The 21,325-nt window shown below is 39.3% G+C and overlaps 1 protein-coding gene across 5 annotated transcripts in view; it reads right to left on the bottom strand.

The window, feature by feature from the left end:
• The window catches only part of LOC121301233 (microtubule-associated serine/threonine-protein kinase 3-like), a 79,205-nt gene extending 58,593 nt beyond the window's left edge, over positions 1 to 20,612 (bottom strand). For 3 of the 5 annotated variants that reach the window (XM_041230380.1, XM_041230381.1, XM_041230382.1), the window contains exons 1-2: positions 8,476 to 8,566; positions 544 to 633 (exon numbers count right to left, since the gene is read on the bottom strand). In XM_041230380.1, the coding sequence (XP_041086314.1) occupies positions 544 to 633; positions 8,476 to 8,522 (137 nt within the window). In that variant the 5' untranslated portion in view covers positions 8,523 to 8,566. Of the gene's footprint in view, positions 1 to 543; positions 634 to 8,475; positions 8,568 to 14,193; positions 14,226 to 20,488 lie in introns of those variants that run through there. The other 2 variants (XM_041230384.1, XM_041230379.1) reach the window with 2 other exon arrangements.
• Positions 20,613 to 21,325: the final 713 nt, after the last annotated feature.

Here is a 21,325-nt window from a genome sequence, read left to right as displayed (position 1 = left end):
CAAGCTCATAGAAACGTACTCTCTGACCGGCCTACTCGATATCTCAATTAATACTTGGAGAGCTACAGCGCGGCATATACACTCTGCTCTAGAAGCTACGGCAGGCACAAGCATTTACATTACCTTTTTAATACAGGGACTGAAAACAGGGATAGAAATGTCTATTTACACACAGAAGCAGTGTGAGTAAAGCAGGAATGAGACTGCTACCCCTGTAATGCAGTGTTAGTAAAGCAGGTGTGAGATGGCTAGCTTACCTGCAGGGGTAGTGTTAGTAAAGCAGGTGTGAGATGGCTAGTTTACCTGCAGGCATGCAGTGTTAGTAAAGCAGGTGTGAGATGGCTAGCTTACATGCAGGGATACAGTGTTAGTAAAGCAGGTGTGAGATGGCTAGCTTACCTGCAGGGATGCAGTGTTAGTAAAGCAGGTGTGAGATGGCTAGCTTACCTCCAGGGATGCAGTGTTAGTAAAGCAGGTGTGAGATGGCTAGCTTACCTGCAGGGATGCAGTGTTAGTAAAGCAGGTGTGAGATGGCTAGCTTACCTCCAGGGATGCAGTGTTAGTAAAGGGCTGCAGGGACTACATGGACTGCAAGGGCTCAGGAGTGTTGGGCTCTGACAAGTAGGAGACAAACTGCAAAGCAAGACACATCACATCGGTCAATTCACTTACACAATCGATAAGAGAGCACATTTTCACTACCACTACAATGACTTTTCACAATGCATAACAAAGGAAACAGGTGTTTTTACAAGGGGTATCGAACACCCTCTTAAAAGACCTTTTACTCATTTACACATTTTATTTGGTTGAAGTCTTGGAGTGAAAGCAACACATAACTCAATTTTTATTCAAATCAGGGACAAAACAAATCACTTGTGATATAATATCGCATTGTCTGCTTAATTATACACAGTTCATCAGCCAGCAAATAGCAGTGCTGATACCTGCTGGCAAATAAACTCTAGTTAGGTTAAAAAAAAAAAATTAAAAAAAGCACTGGCTGAGACAGTTGCTAGGGTAGAGACTGGCTTGGTTGCCTAGCAACTTGGTAAACGCCAGAGAAGGAAGCTGGATAATGATAACCACATCCATTTACAAATACTTATTTCAAATGTTTTTTTTTGTTTTGTTTTTTTAATGGATTATGCTATTTCAACAATGCTTAGGTCTTTATGCTATATCAGAATATTTTTCTTACATGCATTTAGTTGTTTTGTTACACTATCATTCATTTAAAAGGATACCGTAACAAACCCACTGCTCTCAGATAGCTAATATACAGCTGGTTACACAGACCCCGATTTCCACTAGTCTTGCACCACCTTACCCAAAAGAACATTAGGCAGTGAAATATTAGTGTTGATCACGGTCTGTGAAATCAGCCAATGAAGTTTGATCTGTCTGCTCTGCAAATGGATGACAATTTCGACACAACTGGATATGCAGTTCTCTGCACGTGAAGTGTAATAATAATGGGTTCAGTCGCCTCCACTGTATCAACAGTATAGGGTCCTAGGCAAACCACAGGGTCATGAATGGCTGTTAAAACATGCAGACCCAAGGGTCTCCCTCAACCTCCCTTCAGGCTTGCCCTGTGGCTGCCAGCTGCAAAGCCCGCGTTGCTTGGTGATACATCAGACTGCTCTTGTAAAATAATTCTGCTAAAACAACAAAGTCACAGATCTGCAGGTTGCTTCTGCTTTCAAAGCACGTCTCTGGGGCAAATGAAAACAAAACGGCAAATGTGTGCGTGGGGAGCTGGAATCCACTGCACAGGAGCAGAGAAGAAGATTATAGAGTAAGCGTGTTTGATATGACAGTGCCTCACAGGATTGCTGTGTGAGCATGTAGCTCATCAAACGCTTGAGTTAATGCCTTCAGCAATGCGATTACTCAAACATATTATAACGGGGTGCAGGGCTTTAGTCAAAATTTGCCAAAGTAAGATAAGAAATTGCATTATGGAATATACCATTGGAGATAATGACTGACTTATTTCACATTACAGAAAATGGAAATGGCAATATAAAAACCAATACCATGGCTAAAATATGCACTACTATCAACATTATCCACCCTGTACAGTTTATTTATTTATTTATTTTTAGAACAGGGTTTCCCCCTCCACCCTGTGCAGTTTATTTTGTATTTGTGTATTATGATTTATTTAGTGTTTATATAAATGACGTCAAAAGCTGTGTTTTGTTAATTATGATTTATTTATTATTTGTATACAGTTTCTGTAGAAAGTCTACACCCCCTTGAACTTTTTTCACATTTTGTTGTGTCAGTGCCTCAGAGCTTCATGCATTTAAATGAGGATTTTTTTCCACTTATCTACACACCATACTCCACACTATTAAGGGGAAAGGTCTCTACCAACTTTACATACCTAGATTTGGCAATATTTGACCATTCTTCTTTACAAAACTGTTCAAGCGCTGTCAAGTTCCTTGGGGGAACGTTCAAGGACAACAATCTTGAACTAATGCTACACATTTTCGATTGGATTTAGATCGGGCCTCTGACTGGGCCACTCAAGGACATTTACCTTTTTTTTCCTTAGCCACTCCAGTGTAAATTTGGCTGTGTGCTTTGGATCGTTGTCATGCTGAAAGGTGAACTTCTGTCCCAGTTTCAGCTTTCTTGCAGAGGGCAGCAGGTTTTCCTCAAGGACTTTTCAGTACTTTGCTCCATTCATTTTCCCTTCTATCCTAACATGTGTCCAATCCCTGCCGATGAGAAACATCCCCATAACATGATGCTGCCACCGCCATGCACAGCAGAGATGGTGTTCTTTGGGTGATGCGCTGTGTTGGGTTTGCGCCAAACATAATACTTTGCATTTAGGCCAAAAAGTTGCATTTTAGTTTCGTCAGACCACAAAACTTTTTGCCACATGGCTACAGAATCTCCTGTTTTTTTGCATACTTCAAATGGGATTCAAGGGGGGCTTTCTTGAGTAAAATACAGGCCTCACTCCACTCAGGGATGCCACGCCCACTCTGCTCAGGGATGCCATGCCTGGATCGCCTGGGGTTAGCTGCTGCTCCACATCGCTTGGGGTTAGCTCCTGCTCCGCATCGCCTGGGGTTAGCTCCTGCTCCACATCGCCTGGGGTTAGCTCCTGCTCCACATCGCCTGGGGTTAGCTCCTGCTCCACATCGCCTGGGGTTAGCTCCTGCTCCACATCGCCTGGGGTTAGCTCCTGCTCCACATCGCCTGGGGTTGCCTGCTGCTCCGCATCACCCGGGGTTGCCTGCTGCTCCACATAGCCTGGGCCTGCCTGTCTCCTTTTCCTTTTTGCTGAGGGTCCCGTATCTCCTGGAGTTGCTAAGGGTTCCGCTTCGCCTGGGGCTGCTGAGGGTTCCGCTTTGCCTGGAGTTGCTGAGGGTCCCGTATCGCCTGGGGCTGCTGAGGGTCCCGTATCGCCTGGGGTTGCAGAGGGTCCCGTATTGCCTGGGGCTGCTGAGGGTCCCGTATCGCCTGGGGTTGCTGAGGGTTCCGCTTTGCCTGGGGTTGCTAAGGGTCCCGTATCGCCTGGGGCTGTTTTTGTCTCTTCTGCATCCCCTAGGGTTGCTGCCGGGCCTGCTTCGCTTGGGGTCGCTGAGGGCTCTGCTTCGCCTGGGATCGCTGAGGGCTCTGCTTCGCCTGGGGTCACTGCCTGCTCTGTATCACCTGGGGTCGCTCCAAATCCTGCCAGGCAGCAGGAAATACGGTGGCCACAGCCCTGCAAATGGGAGCTGCTCCCGCAGCCGCACTTTTGCGACATGAAGTACTTTGCACGTTGCACAAGGGGGGGGGGGGGGGGGGGGGGGGGGGGGGGGGAATGACAGGGCGAGGGGGCACATGTCAAATAAAAAAATTTTTTTTAATTATTTTAGAACTGGGTCCCCCCCCCCCCCCCCCCCGCCCCCGACCCCATACAGTCAAATCAAACATTTTGTGTATTATGATTTATCTAGTGTTATATAAATGATGGTGAAAGCCGTGTTTTGTTTATTATGATTTATTTATTGTTATTTGTAAATATGACGGCAAAGCACCATGTATTTTGTTATTGTTTTGACAGCGTAGAGAAATGTTTTTGTTTTGTAGTGTGGATGGGAAGCCCTATCCATTAATTAATAAATTCATGCAGATGGTGACCTAACTAGTTAAACCCCTCGGCCAAGGTATAAAAAGGTGCAGCTCTCCATGCTCAGGGTGGGTGTGTACAGAGCAGAGTATGGGAGAGCGAGAGGCGAGTAAAAAAACGAAACTAAAAAACAAACTCAGGGACAGTGAAGGCAGTTGCCCAGCCTGACCTTAGGTTTTGTTATTTTTTGCATTCGTGATTTGTTTTAGTTAAAAACCTTTTATTTTTTGCTGTGAGTGAGTGTTATTCTTCCTGCATCTGGCCTGACATCACTGCAACGCCAGCCTGTCACACCATGATATACTAACTGTCTGAATAGCTGGGGTGCAATTATATATTGCACTATAAAAACGGACTGCTAATGAAAACTCATTAAAGAGCTCCCGTAGGATGTTTTAATGAATGTAGCTACAGCTGGCATTGTCACTTCAATAGAAGATGCATTTCAGTGACAGGTGACATGGTACAGCACTGTCTGCAATGCTTATAGCCAGCATGGTATTCTTGTTATTCATATAAAAATATATATTCAAATATGTTTGTTAAAGGTATAGATTTTTGTTAACCTATTAATTGTAGCAAAATAGTTCAATACATTTTCTCCAAGTGCATATTTCTTGTGAAAAAGGCAGAGAAAATGTAAACTTCCTTTACCCTAAAGTAGTATGTAAGTTTATTTATATAGCGCCTTTCATATAACAGTATCTCAACAGGCTTTACAAGTCAAAACAAATTGCAATAAAATGATAAAACAATAAAAAACATGAACATGAAAAAGTTCTAGTAAAATAAATCAAAACCCCAAAAAAGCATCAATATTATTAGAGAAATTTAAATTAAATAAAACACTTTGTTAACATTTTGTATAAAATAAGTCCAAAAAAGTGAGTTTAAATCTTGATTTAAAAATACTAAAATCACTCTGTACCTCTAATATCAGATGGTAGTTTATTCCATGATCTGTTAGCATTGTAACCGAATCCTCTTTCTCCTTTCCTGTTAGCATTGTAACTGAAAGCTCTTCCTCCTTTCCTGTTAGCATTGTAACTGAAAGCTCTTCCTCCTTTCCTGTTAGCATTGTAACTGAAAGCTCTTCCTCCTTTCCTGTTAGCATTGTAACTGAAAGCTCTTCCTCCTTTCCTGTTAGCATTGTAACTGAAAGCTCTTCCTCCTTTCCTGTTAGCATTGTAACCGAATCCTCTTTCTCCTTTCCTGTTAGCATTGTAACTGAAAGCTCTTCCTCCTTTCCTGTTAGCATTGTAACCGAATCCTCTTTCTCCTTTCCTGTTAGCATTGTAACTGAAAGCTCTCTCCTTTCCTGTTAGCATTGTAACTGAAAGCTCTTCCTCCTTTCCTGTTAGCATTGTAACTGAAAGCTCTTCCTCCTTTCCTGTTAGCATTGTAACTGAAAGCTCTTCCTCCTTTCCTGTTAGCATTGTAACTGAAAGCTCTTCCTCCTTTCCTGTTAGCATTGTAACTGAAAGCTCTTCCTCCTTTCCTGCTAGCATTGTAACTGAAAGCTCTTCCTCCTTTCCTGTTAGCATTGTAACTGAAAACTCTTCCTCCTTTCCTGTTAGCATTGTAACTGAAAGCTCTTCCTCCTTTCCTGTTAGCATTGTAACCGAATCCTCTTTCTCCTTTCCTGTTAGCATTGTAACTGAAAGCTCTTCCTCCTTTCCTGTTAGCATTGTAACTGAAAGCTCTTCCTCCTTTCCTGTTAGCATTGTAACTGAAAGCTCTTTCTCCTTTCCTTTTTGTCTTAATCTCTGGGAGGGACAGAAGACCAGAATCAGCCGACCTTAAAGCATGTCAGAAACTTCAGAAGAACATTCTAACTATCAACTAACCTATCAAGTGAAAGAGATGCAGCAGCAGCGAGTGCTGATAGCCCCCGTATATGAGAGAGCCTGGAGGCAGTTGATGAATTCATTTTGTGACTTTTAATGTAACGCACTGCACTCTTAGTCTGTAAAGGCAACTTAATCTCAAAAACAATAGCAAAATGAGCAGATATAGTAGGATCTAATGTTGACAATTTTTGAACATCTAAGCCATGAGAAATGACTAACTGTAATGTATGGCCACGATCGTGCGTAGGGCTTGTAACATGCTGAGTGTAATCAAGAGAATCTAAAAGCCTTAGACATTCCAAAGATTTAGGATCAGATTCAACATCAACATGTACACTAAACTCTCCAACTAGAAGGACCCTACTGTGTTTAGCAGAAAGCCATGACAGGAAATTGGCAAATTCTCTCAGAAAAGATTAATTAAATTGAGGCAGACGGTATATGATTACAGTAAGAGCAGGTAATTCATATTTAACATTAGTGTCAACAATTCAAATGAAGAATAATATTCATTACTTTGTTTAATATTGGTATTTGTGTGACAAATAGTGCAGTAAAGATCTGCATACAGGTATAGAATGGGTGCCATTTGGTTGTGTGACTTCTATTTTTAAGCAAGTCGGTCTCAGCTGTATTTGTTCTCCCGCCCCCCTCCACCTATAGTTTCAATTATTAGGTAAATGACGTTTAATATATTCTGACAATCTACTTGCAGATCTTAGTCTGCTGTAAATGTCATTACCTTTACCAGCAACTAGTAGTAAGCCTGATAAAAAAGATTTTGCCTCCCAGTTTTTTTTATTTTTCTATTTCTTTGTCAGAGATTTGAAATTTTCCTTTGAAGATTTACATGTTTGTCATATTGAGATATCTGTCTTTTTTTCTGACTGGCTGTCATCTAGCTTACCTATGTGGTTTTTGTGTGAAATATTTAAAATCACACATGTGGTTAAATGTCCAGGAGTTATTTTTATTACAAAAAAGTAATGAGCACATTTTGCAAGACAAATGCATTCTATGGCTGAGCATCCTGCGCGTCATTAAGAGAAACACTGCTTACGAAACACTGATAGCCACACAATATTTTAAGATAGAAGAAAAATGGGATCTATTTTAATAGCTGAATTTCATAAAGACTTGACAAAACCCCAGGTCTGAAGAATGCTCTTTTCTACACCCAGCCCACCTGTCAGAAGGGAGGAGCTCCGTGCTGCAGACTCTGTACTGCCCTGTAAGCGTAGAGAACCTTCAAATGAGTTCGGGGAGCCACAGTGTTTTTACTGATATCTTAATCATAGAAAATGGAAACCTTCATTGCATAAACAAGCTACGGTATGAAAAACCATGACACACCAGTTTGCATTTGTGTGAAATCCATCTTCAATAGAGGAACTGTAACAGTTCAATAGATATTATAGCTTGTGTAGAATTACACTTACTGTAAATATCTTAATATCAGTGTAAGGCACACAGAGCAGGTGGTTGCTATTGTAGAAGCAATAGTGGCTGCTTGCTTATCTCTGTAGCATGATAAAAGCAGTCAGCTTGTAGACTCAGTGGAATTGCCTAGCTGCAGTTTTTCCCTGGTATAACCAATTCCTATACTTTAGCTGCTTTTAAACAGACATTTGTCTAGTAAAAGTATTGTAAAAAAAAAACAGTATATGCTTACAAAAACAACTAAACTATTTTGCAATCCTTCTGAGTTTCTGTTCTGTTCTTCCCATACTGAGATGATCTAACTTGAGAGTGTCTGGAGGATCCTCAGTGCCATCCCTGAACAGCCTTCCTCATCCCATATTCCAAATCAGGTAACAATTAAGAAATATAGCACAACAGGGTGTGTTTCGCTGTGGGATATCGCTACCCTGGGGTGCACTGGGAGACACGAGGCAAAGCCGAGCTCCTTCAACAAACCAGAGAAGTGTCGATACCCCATGACACACATTTTGTGTGAACATATATATAGAGATAGATAGATAGCTAGGTAGATAGAGATATACTGTACTCTACAAATTAGTTATTTCTCCAGCATAAAACAAGCATCATAGCAAGTCTACTTTGCTATTAAACTATTAATAATTATATACTACCTCAAACTTAACTCACAAAAAACAACAACATTGAATAATATTATAATACATTCCCCATATTTCATAATGATATTCCTCCCACTGTTTCATGAATCATACAAAAATAACATTATTTTTCATCATTATTAGACAGATAGACTGTACACCATATGCATTTTTTTAACATAAAGATACTGTATAAAGATAAATATAAAGATTCTATTCACAGCCTATTCTCAACTCTTGCGAATCATAAACAGACATGAATAATACAAAATGCAACATGCCCCTTGCTCATTTTTGCACCTACTGAAGCTCTACACATCTCCTCTCTGCATTATTTATTTTACATGTGAATGCAGAAATGTCAGACATCAATATTAACAAGGAAATGTAATATTAAAATACTTACTCCAGGGTTAGAGAAGGGATTTTCAGCTTGTCTCTTCTAGATTTCATAGCTACTCACGGCTCACACTAGCTGATGTTGTGTGCTTTCCTTCCTCTATACAGATAACTGCACAAAGCCAGTCACAGGCAGCATGGAGCAGGGGCTGGATCTACTGCAATCCAGTGTGGATTCCCCAGGCATCGCCTTTTAACTTAGCCCTCTACGATTCCTTCTAGGAATAGAAATCTAACACAATCTGTAACAGAGTTACAATGATGAGCCATAGGAGATAGGTGGTGAAATAAATAGACGACTGCACTGAATCACTGAACCATGTGACTGTTGGGGTGAGAGGGGGTGCACAATCAATCTCCCTGCCCTGGTTGTTCTTCAGTGTTTTCAGCATTGATAATCGACGTCATGTGAATCTGGATTTCAGATGTAGTTTCCTCTCTTGGTAATCAATTAGCCACAGGTCACAGTTTGATTTGGATTTTTGTAAACTCTGAATTCAGCTTGAGGAAGAGAAAATGTATGTGAAAGTAAATGAAGGACTCGTAGAAGATGAGGAACAATGGCAATAGCCACAGAACAGTGCATACAAGCTCCTCAATCCTGACCTGAACCCCCTGCCTGCCATCCAGTCCTGGGTCTCTCTCAAGCAGGCTGACAATATTGTTCAGTGTATGTGGTTTGTTTGGCTAAAGGGTCCATTTAAAAGCTAACTGCGTGTGTAGATATTGGCCGCTGGTCCACACACCACTGAACATCCCTATTTAGCATGTATCAAATATCAAAAGAAATAATGACATTACATAACCAGTTAACTCTTTGCACACCAGTGTTATCACTTGAAAGTATGGGTCAGAACTGGGCTGAAATGTGGGGAAGATTCGGTTGCATAAGCCATTACTATATACAGTATATCTTAAAAAGTGTGACAGAGAATGGAACGGACAGACAGACAGCCTCAGATGTGTGTAATAGTTCTATTGTCCAGACTGTATAAGATGACAGCTCTGCTACAATTAGCGACCGTACACAAAACACACACACAACGCATTAACTAACATCTGTGCAGTATTTAGGTGCTGCCAGTGTACTTATGGACACCTAATCTATGAAACTCTGGAATATTCTGAAGTCTGAGCAAAACTGCACAAGGATACACATGGACAAATAAGAATGTGGTATTACAAACTTCCATTAAAGATGAAACAGCTTCACAGTATATATACTGTTTTTGGCCTTCACTTGTAAGAAAACCCCATCTTATAGACCTTTGTTCTTTTGTAAAAATAAATAAATAAGAAATACAAATTGTGATACCCGAGTAAAAGTTTACCAAGGTAAATCTACACAGTAATTTTGCAGTTTTTACCACACCTGACCATGCTTTACAATGCTTGACTATGTTTTTTCATACCTCTCTGTGCTTTACAATGCTTGCCTTTGATTTACCATACCTCTCAGTGCTTTACAATGCTTCCCTGTGCTTTACCATTCCTCTCTGTGCTTCACAATACTTGCCTGTGCTTTACAATGCTTGCCTATGCTTTATCATGCTCTCGATGTGCTTTATTATAATTTGCTATGCTTTTACTATGGGAAACTCTTAGAAGGCTAGTCCCAGAATGAAGCTTCATAAATCTATTTTCACATTAGGCTACACAGACAAAATGCCTGGTTTTGTTTTCGCGGTTTTGAGAGAGTGGAGTCACCAGTTCTATTTAGTGCCTCCTAGAATATCAAAGCTCAAATCTTTAACCTAAATAGCCATTGAAGCAGCCTGCTGATTGACAATCCAGGCATTCGTCGCTCAGCACCCCTGGTTTGATACAGCAGAGCTAACCCATCTCCACTGCATGCCTTTGTTTCTGCCGTGTTGCCAAATTCCGTTCTCATGGCAACTAACACAAATGGTCCAAGTCAATGGTGATCTGAGTGGGGGAAAAAAACACCTTGGGAAATTGCACTAAAATGAGGGTGTAAAAATATACCCTTTCATACCATATGTTGTTCATATTGTACATTTGTTTTTTAATGTTTATTTTTCAGGAGTGCACAAATGTATCACAATCTTTACAACAAATGCAATTTGCACTATTTATTTGTGAAAGTATACTGTTAGTAACAAAACACTTAGGGGTAGATGTACTAAAGTGTTGCTCCTGTCGCAAGAATCGCAAACCAGTTTCAAACAAGTCGGAAGTCTCGGGTAAAATGTACTAAACATGCGCAATGCTGTTAGCGACTTTTAGGGAATGCTTTGTGGCAGCAGTTTTGCTTTGCAGTTCAACCTTAGATGAATACGTAATTGGCGTTCCTGCATAAATTCACAAAAAAGGGGGCAAATAGTGCAAATGAGGGTTCACAAATATTATAATGAGATGTACTAAAGCTGCAGACAATTGCCACACTTACAATTGCATCAATTTGTTCAGAACTTTTGAAAGCACGTTTTAAACAGTCGCAATTGTTGCTGGTATTTCCCAGTCTGCTTTTTCTCGTGCATTGTAACATTGGCTGTATCACAGCAGCATAAGAAATGTGCTCTCTGCTGCACTTAACTGAGTGGCAGAAACCTGGCCAGGTGACCACGTTCTGTATGGATAAGACTAATTTCATTAATTAATCATTTAAGATAAATTAACTTAGTAACAGGGTTTGTTGGTAAAAAAAAAACTAAACAAAAAAAAAGAAAACTGAAACTAAAGCTTCATAGTCGTTCTTTCCTCACATTTTAAAGTTACTTGATCTCTGTACTAGTTCTCTATTGTCTGGGTTCTATAAAGGGGACTATTCAAATCAATATGAGATCGGGGCATTAACAATCAAATTATTTCCCTAATTAAGAGTTAAAAAAGGTTTAGGTGTTGTTTAAATAGTTTCTTTTGTTCTGGTGTTAGGGGTTCAGGTTTGTTGGGAGGAAGCAACCTTTTCAGCTATCATGTGGAATAAAACTCAGTGAAAGAAGATATTCTCAGTGTTAAATAGAAAGTGCTTTGCCAATTACTGTACAGATTTATATTTTTACATAATGTAATGTGTAGCGTACCCAAAACACATTAGTCCAGTTTAGCGAGGGGCTACTGCATGATTATGAAAATCTTTTTGGGGGTGAAGGTTGGGGCCCCACTATAGACTCTGATGGGATTAAACTGCCTTTCGTTTTTTATAAACGGTAGATAACAGAATTAAAATAGGTAAAATGAATACAGAGCAGAATGCATTGTACAGATGACGTTTACATTTAACAAAACAATGTTGTTTTGTTTCTTGTACCCTTGCATGTATAGACGTTATCTTCAGGCTCCCTCTGCTGCAGCACCACAACTCAACTCCCGCTACTTATTTGAACAATGTCACACATCTCTCGCAATGTATGCTAGAGATCTCTCTAAGATGACGCAACGAATATTTAAATTAATATATTGCGGCTCTTTTCATTAACATATTTTCTCTTGGTACATACGACAAAATGTATACTTTGCAAATTGTCGCAACAAAAATGCAAATCGCGATATGTTTGCATTGCGACTGGCCCATCTTAGTACATCTACCCCTTAGCGATCCCGGGTCATTAATCAACTGGACAATACATTCTCAACGGCAGTGTTCTGCAGTAGAAAGAGAATTCCTCTTATAGGGATCGCAGTGTATCAGATCATGCTCCTGTAACAATGCTGGGATACCTTCAGACAATGGGATTATCAAAACTTAATGTTGATTCAAAACTGTATCACATCTGTAAGTACAATTATAAGTCACATCCCCATTGGAACCAATTAGCAGCAACTACACTACTACCTTTGCAGAGAGTGTAGATCTCGCACTCAGAATGTTATTGACAAAACACTTGAAATGCTTAAATCACAACTGGTTCAACAGAAACAGATTACAGTGATTTAACAGTCTGTTTTTTTTTTTAGATGTAATGACCTATATGTTCGGCAGCTGCCTCTAATCTAGCAGAGAGTGCATTTTCTCTTGCACTCTTTGTGTGACACACCCAACAATGAGTGTGCACTTACACTTATTAACATACTGTACTAACAGTATCATGGGAAAGTAGATCAAGATGACCTACATTCCCAGAACATGTAAAAATAGGAACATACTGTATGTACAGACAGAGTTCTCCATACATCACCAGATTTTGACACTCAATATGTGCTAAAGAATGTCCTAACCAAGTCTTATCACTACCTTTTAAACTGTAGGGGCCAACATTAAAGGAACCCTCCCTCCTCACAGTACACTGGACATTACCATTGTGAAGCCCCCAGGGTTAAACTCCCCTTGCATAGCTATCTGGTTCTTGAGTGAATAGAGCATGTCATGATCCATCAACCTGGATAAGCAGTTGCAAGCGTGTCACGCTAGTTTTTTGTTAATAAAATATAACCCAGTAAAGACTGCCACCGAGAGGCAGCAGTAGCATACTGCAGTGGAATAGAGATTCATAGCCTGATAGGTTATCTGCATTTTTTGTAAAAAAAAACAATAAGCCCTACTTACAAAACTTTAGTAAGGTTTTCAGGAATGTTTTGTAAGGGGCTGTTTTTTTTTTCTTTAACCAATATGGATTTATAAAGAGTAACTGTTTCCTAACGTATCTTAACACACTTATTGAAGAAAAAGACAGTATTTAATTGCAGTTGAACCATTAAAAAAAAAGTATGATTAAATTTGAAGCTAGCTTTTTAAATAAAGCTTGCAATAAATTAACCCTTTTTTCATTAACTGATTTAGTCAGAGTTTGAAGTGTATCCTCATTCTTTTAAACCAAAAGAACATTTAAAAAAACGGTCTTTTTAAAAATATTCCTGAAAACTATTTGTGCAACTCTCAATCATTTGTATTTTAAAAAGGGTGTGTCAATCTTTTTTATACGATGAAAAGCATGAAAGTCGCATTGGATGCGGTTAATAAGAAAATGTGTGACAATAAATATCCCAATCCCAGCGACAATTCTCAATCACCAGGGAGTTATATCGGGATGCAGAGGAAGCACCTACCTGCACACTTCAGAGTCTTAGACCCATCTAGAGAACTGCTTATCTAATTCTTTAATATTATTGGGAGCATCTGAATCTGGGGATATAAGCAGTGCCTGTACTGTATGTCTGTCTTTATGTATAGGAATATGTCACGTTTACATTCTTAGTTTACCTAGACAACCTCTTGTCCAATCTTTTAGGTTCCTGAGAGTATCAAAATCTGGGTGTTTATGATGGAACCTGTCTGTATTTATGTATCCTTCACATATATACGGATGGCATATTGATAGTTGTCATGATACTGATGCTATAATGTTGTATTACAGCAGTGGTGGAAATTTGTTTTTGTTGCTAAAATACATGCATGGCAGAAAATGAATAAAAGAGCACGTGCAAATGACCATCGATGCTCTTCCGGTCCCTATCAACTGACTGACCTCAAAGGAGAGCCTTAAAGGACTCCACTGATTCAGCATCAATAACATGGGGGCTGTAGGTAATGCACTCCACTCCCTCAGCACTCTCTGTGTAAGAAGTGTCTCCACTGAAAACTAAATCCAGCATTTCCGATAGAGCACATATGTCACCTGTCATCAAGCCCCCGGCAGGAGAAAGGTTTGCAAACACTCGCAGCAGACCACTGCATTACATCAGATTAGGTGTAGATATTTACCAGCCAGACAGAAGATATTGCATTCGTCGAGAGAGTCATCAGTAATGAACAGTTGGTACTTACACGCTGCCTCTCCTTGGAAGACTCAACTCCTTCTGTGAATTGAAAGAAACGAAATGCAAGGCATTAGCAGTCAGTAAATGAAAGTGTACTACTGCAGCATTCTGGATAGGTGTTTTAAATTAACAGGACTGTAACTGGCAATAGAATTCCATAAATCCTGTTGTGCACTTCCATGTGTTTATCTGGATCTCAGATGTGCAGTGCTGAAAGAAACACATGTAATAGTAAACATGCGTTTCCATTGTTGCGTTGCCTGAAGCATGAAATTCGTTCCAGCGGTTCAGGTTTTGTTGTCATAGGAGTAATAATAGTACAAATAATAGAATTCAATTAATTTTGATAATGTAGTAAAAAAAACAAATGTTGAGTGATCAGCAATACAAATGTTAGTCTGCAAGTTAGGTATTTGTTTTTGTAATGGTTATTGCCCATTGGTAAATTATATATATATATGGTATATTTCGCCAAACATTTAAAATAAAATATTTAGGACAGGCAGGTACATCATTAAACAAATACAGAATCGCCTCTCAAACACAAGAAGTAAATAGCAAATGAACCAATAGTTCAACACTTTATAAAAATAATGAACTTAGCATAAATTACCTACAATTTAGAAGAAATACAATTAGATACATGGACAGTACAGAAGAATAAAGGAAAATTAATGAATATTCAATAGCAGGATGCCCGTTAAATAGAAAGGAATAGTAGATCGTGACATCTTTAACTGTGCAGTAAATGACATCACAAGCACATTAATAGATAGAAATACCATGGCATCAAAATCCTATAAGTACCTTCACTGTTTGTTTTCAAACACACTTTCCCTTGACAAAGGCATGTAAACACACCAAAACGTCGGGAAGGTGGTTCATAACTTCGTTTTTGTTTTTGTTTTTGTTTTTTGTGGCCACTGTGTATTAAGGTTGCGGTTTAGGCGCGGTTATATATATAAACAGTTTACACACACACACACACACACACACACACACACACACACACACACACACACACACACACATATATATGCTTTCAAGATGGTTTTTTTTTTTTTTTTTTTTTTTTTAATTATTTGTTCAAAAACAACAATAAGAAAAAAAAAAGATACAAATAGATAACCAAAACATTCTTAAGATTCCCTCTTTATCACCACGTGAAAGAAAACGTTTTATGTTGCGTTTACAAGTGAAGAGTTGCTGCTAACAATAATGACGCATAACACACAGTTCTTGCATAACAGTACAAACTCAGTCACACACTTGAACAGCCACTACAGCATCTATTGACAGTGTCGACCCAAGGGACTTTTTCAGCCTGAAAAAAGAAACAAGGACCAGGGGTCACAAATGGAGTTTAGAAAAAGGGGCATTCAGAACAGAAAATAGGAGGCACTTTTTTACACAGAGAACTGTGAGGGTCTGGAATCAACTCCCCAGTAATGTTGTTGAAGCTGACACCCTGGGATCCTTCAAGAAGCTGCTTGATGAGATTTTGGGATCAATAAGCTACTAACAACCAAACGAGCAAGATGGGCCGAATGGCCTCCTCTCGTTTGTAAACTTTCTTATGTTCTTATGTTCTTATGTAATAAACTTTCAGTCACAATTTACAGTAAGTTATAGTACTTACACCACCGGCCCACGATCTTCTTTCCCGTTGCTAACCATAGATAGCAACGGGAAAGAAGATCACTGATTGGCTAGAGAGGATGAAGGAATACCAATCCACCGCTAGCAAAAGACAATGTGAGTGACGTTTCCTTTTCTGTTAAAGTCTATTTTTCAGCATTATTTCACAACGAAATTACATATAAATAGAACTATTGCTGTCACTAAAAGTTGCGGTAAAGTTGTGGTTTCTGTAACAAATTCACAACTTATATATAAACAAATAAAAACAAGCTGTTGGTTGGAGGAGACGATTTTATCCCCAGGTGAAATGTCGAGGTATAGAACATATTTATGAAAGCATTTTAGCTACCACAGAAAAGGTAGCTGTAATTTCACATTTCCACAAAAAGAGTCTTCAGCGTGGTGCCAAATCAATTAGTTGCTGTGAATAAACACAGGCTGTGAATAAACACTTTGACACATGCATGCAGATTCCTATATGTGACAGTAATTACTTCTTAGGAAATGTCATGCTGGGCCCTGCTCGACAGGATAATGAATAACATTAATTTGGACCTTTTTATACTTGTCGGGTAGTTATGAAAATGCTTCATGGAATACAATTAAATACTTGTAAATTTAAGGTGACAGTGTGCACCAGCAGCCACTGTATTCAGATATGAAAAAGGCTTACCTCAAGTCGTTGCCTTCGTAGGAATTTCATGACCAGAGTTTCTAATATAAAGTCTGTGTCTTCAATATGATTTCCAGACCTGGGCAATGTTTCACCTTTACAGAAAACACCTCTCTTATTCTCACTGCTTTGGTGGTGCGAGACTATGTCAGTGACCTGTTTAACATAGATTTAGCTGCAATGACATGAGCTCCTTCAATCATTAATGGTCTGCAAAATGACCCGTCGAAACCTGAACTAGCTAGTGTGTTTCTTAATAACTTTACAAAGCTAATCTTGATTAGTGAAATGCTAAACCATGAAGCTGTTACTCATTTATGCTGGAAGGCATCCTCTTCCTTTTTCAAAACAGGCACTTTTATGAAGCATGCTTTACAGAATGACGTGTTAGTTTTTATTGTATTTACTGGGGTAGCTTCAGTAACCAGGCTAGTCAGCCACCTGGAATCAAGTGGGGTTTTTTTTTATTATTTTTATGTTTCTGCACACATGGGTATTTCACATGTTTAAAAACGTCACCTGCACATTTTGTCTCCGAACAGGCCTGGGGAAGGTAGAATTGTTTTTCCTGAGTCTAGTATATACATGTCCTCTAGAGGTGCACCAGTAACTTATTTCCTCTAGAACAGTTGTAAATTTTCCATTGCAAATCTTTTTAAATTCAGAAAATTCTTTAGAGTAATCATAACTAGCAAAACCGTTCTACAAAATGTCTCCACCATGCACATCTATTCACTGTATAGGTCTCAAATGTGTAGTTCTGAATGAAATGTATGTTATAGCAAACAAGTATCATTTCATAACATGATGGGCTCATTCACTAAACCTTCTTAAAAGTCGAAACAAGGTGTGTGTTAACACAGTCCCTTAACACAGGTCTTATTTCTACAAGTGAGGTGGTATTTACTACAGTGAAGCGCCATGGCGAGTGTTATGGAATTCATTAGCATACCACAGCCCATGCCCACGACCTAGGAGCTGAGCTGGAGGAAGCGTGGAGGAGAGGAGAGCCTCTATCCTGCACACAGAACAAGTGGAGAGACCGCCAGGGCTGATCCACACAAAATGTGTTTCCATCAAACAGTTTTATTTTTTTTCTTTCTATCAACGGTATCATATTGAATCAAATACTCCACAGCTATGGCCAAAAGTTTAGCATCCCCTGGAATTTTAAGATTGAGACTGAACATAACTTTATTTGACATCATGTAATCAAAGTCTACCAGAATGCATAATAGTTGTTACAGTATTTCATGTTAGATTTCAAAACGTCACATTCAATTTTGTTAGTTTTTCGTTAAGTATATGGGAACATTACAAAGCGGTGTGTAATTCAATATGTTAATGTAACATTATTCATCAGGTTTCATTGGACTTTATGAAGCAAAATGTATTCATTCTATAGGGGAATGCAAAACTTTTGGCCATCACTGTACTTGCCCCCCATAATTATCAAATAATTATTCTTGAATCATCTTGTAATATAAGAAGAAGAAAAAAACTTGCTGGAGGAGCACAAGACAGAGCAGTTAATTCAAATTAAATAACACATATCACAGGATCAGAGGCTATCTGATTCTGGACTGCCATTCGATCTGCTTTTATTATTACAACGATTACTCCAATTAGTTATGAGGGACACAGACAGTAAAGTTTAATGATCTTGCATTAATTGTTTCTAATTGTTTCCTATTTTGTGTCTGCTGGCTAGGTCTATTAGATTTTCTTGATACACAGAGATGTTCTTTCAGCACCAAGAAACAGAGCTTGGGAAAGGGATAACTGTTTTTAGTCTGGAACCATTAAAATGTATTAAATGGTGAGAAGGAAAAACTTGTGCTGAAAGGCAGCTTCTTATAAGACAGGTCTGTGACAGAGCGAATGAATCCTAGTCAACATCCTCCCTCCCTTCTCGACCTGTGAGGACACGGTATAACAGGAACAGCGTGCCCCAGACTGGATGGTTTGGCAGTTCATTCCAGGGTCAGTTGGAAGTCGGCCATCCAGAAAGGAGGCGGAGTCACAATACCAGAAGTCATCCCCTTAATGCGGTCGGTGATGTGTCAGTCATGTATTGGAGGAAACATGATTGCATTCGCCACCGAAGGGGGGCGTGACTGAGGGTATATCAGAGGATGTGGCCGAACAATCTGTTCCTTTGTTATGGTCACAAAAGGACCTGTAAAGGAGTGCAGCGAAAATATAACGGTGAGTCTTTTGTCTACTAACTGTTACATTTGTCATTTGTAGATGGATAATTAATTTGGGAGCTGTTGCTAAAAGCTAGCACCCTCCCTGGACTGCTCTACACCATTCCTGTCACCAGTATTGCATTAATTACCCATTTGCACTAGGAGCACTCACTATGGGACTTGTGATAGTGTGTGTGTGTGTGTGTGTGTGATTTATTATTATTTCAGGACTGAACCCTGTGATTTACCTGCGCAACACACATTGTGTAGAGTCAGGTATTATTATTTCAGGTTGAAAAACAAGCAATCCAGCTGAATAAAGGGCTATTTTGACTGTGAACTGTATTTGTGTCATTCCAGAGCACCGCATCACCACTACACCTGCACACTGCAAACACTTTGCCACAGTCTCTGCTCATAACACCTGCTTTCCATCTGTGTTGATTTAAGGTGCACCTTATTGTTCTCACAGTTTAGTGAACACCATGTGCATACCATTCCCCTCATTAGTGCTATCTTTTCCACATCATTTGAATACATTACAACGCATTAGGCATATTCAGCAGATCCTAATCAACCCAACATCTTATTTTTAAAGCATGCATGTTCACGTGTGCTATAACATGTGTTTCTTTCAAAGCTGCACATTTTAGACTGCAACCAAACATTGTATGGGATACAAGCACCGTTTTCCTCCGCTTTTTGTCAAAAGCTGATGAAGTGCAAAATGTTAGCTGCAATTACGTTTAAATGTGTGGTTTCTTATGTTCTCATTTTTTGTTCTTCATCAAAACGTGTGTTAAAGTACAGTGACATTGTCACATTATTTGTATACCAAATAAATAAAAACATAAAAAGGTGCTTTATCCTGTGCCTCTCTTTTATATATATAATTTGTTCTGAATTATATCTGTTTTTTGGGCTAATGCTTGCTCTGGGGAAATAGATTTAGCACAATTAATTAAGCACACATCCTGTGTGCTGGTTCGAGACACTAACTGCCCTGTGTTGCTTCCTGTGGAGTCTGCAGCTCGAGCTTGACTTGCAGAGATATCGCCACGGCAACAGATGATGCAAGCAGATCCTGTTGGTGACGATGACAACTTCGTTTGCCTCAAACAGGTTGCTTTGGAAACGCAGTGTTACCAAATAATATCCAGACAGTGACCCTGAAGAAGTTTCAGTTGTAAATCATATTCGCTCACTATAGTTCCTAAATGTGTTTTTTTTTTTTCCTGCAAAACAAGTTCCTTTATGTATGCATATTTTTTATATTGCTATGAAAACAATAATAAAACATATATATTAATATGCGTCAGTGATAAGACTTGATAATCTTTAGTTGATAATTAGCTATAAATCACAAAGTTGCTTCATCTTTTAATGGACAAATAATGCTTCTGTTTTTTTTTTTTGTTTTTTTTTTTTTTACATATGGCTAATGAATTGTTAAACTTCCCTTTTACAGTATTATAAAAAGCAAACCCATACACGACTATTACCTTAAGCGCAATGACTTCATACGGCTTCAGTGAGCCCTAAATAATAAGGCAAAGTAACGCAACATTGTATCGGCATTATCAACATCGTTATTGACATAACTGTATCAGCATTATTAATATCATTGTATCAGCATTAGTAACATCATTGTTGCAAATCCGTGGTATTGTGTGATAGCCGATTACATTAAATAAATAAAAACGTAAATGCTTAATTTAGAAAACTTCCAAATACAGTACCGGTATTTATTTGGATGCTAGTTTTAGATGCGAGCGTGCTGTGCGGCTTTGTCTCACCTGTAGCCCGCGGCGTCTCAGTATGTTTGGCTCGTCCATGGTTCGGCAGGCGGACGCTCCCGGTAGTCCTGCTTGTTTCTCTCAGTTCATCTTGCACTAGTTCTCAATGAACGAGCTCACCGCTGCCCTGGCTACTCAGTATCCAGCTCTGTCGTGTTGCCATTGAACAGGGAGGGCTGTGATCAGCTGACCACACCAGCGATGAATGAACACAGACTCGCGTAGCTATCCTTCCTCTCTCAAAATACATGGAATATATGAAGACCGAGGATATTTAACCCTAGTGAATTCGACTTGCCGAGGGGTTAGGAATTAGTGCACACTATTTGCAATCGATATTTATGAATCCGGTTCTATAAATCATTGCATTTATACGAGGTTGTCAGTGGGAAATATTGTTCATATGAAATTATGGCTGGATTTTAAGATTCACATTTTAATTTGTTTAAGGCAAAAGTAACTTTTTCGTTGCGTTTGTACTAATGTTGCCGGGCTACGCAAATTCTCAAAACAAGCCTCGCTAACCATGGTCAGACCGTGCAGACTGCTGTGCGCAGGAGGGACGTTATGGGATGTGAGAGATATGTGTTACTCTCATGCCATGCTTCATTACACCTCATTGTAAAAATATCAAACGTGTATTTATTTAGGATTTTGTTTTTCATATTTCATAACTCGTTTAGATTTAAAAGTACAAGGAAAAAATACAGCCTCATGTTTGTGACTATCGTTCGGGAAAGAAAACAAACGGGACAGCAAAATGGTTTCTGGTAAATAGGGTTCATGTTGAGGGAGGGAGCAGTTCAGTCTCCATGCCTCAAGCCTGCCCTGGACTGT

This window comes from Polyodon spathula, chromosome 27, assembly GCF_017654505.1.
Source record: "Polyodon spathula isolate WHYD16114869_AA chromosome 27, ASM1765450v1, whole genome shotgun sequence".
NCBI lineage: Eukaryota > Metazoa > Chordata > Actinopteri > Acipenseriformes > Polyodontidae > Polyodon > Polyodon spathula.
The sequence above is the reverse complement of the archived record's forward strand: the minus strand, read 5'-3'. Positions and strand labels throughout refer to the sequence as shown.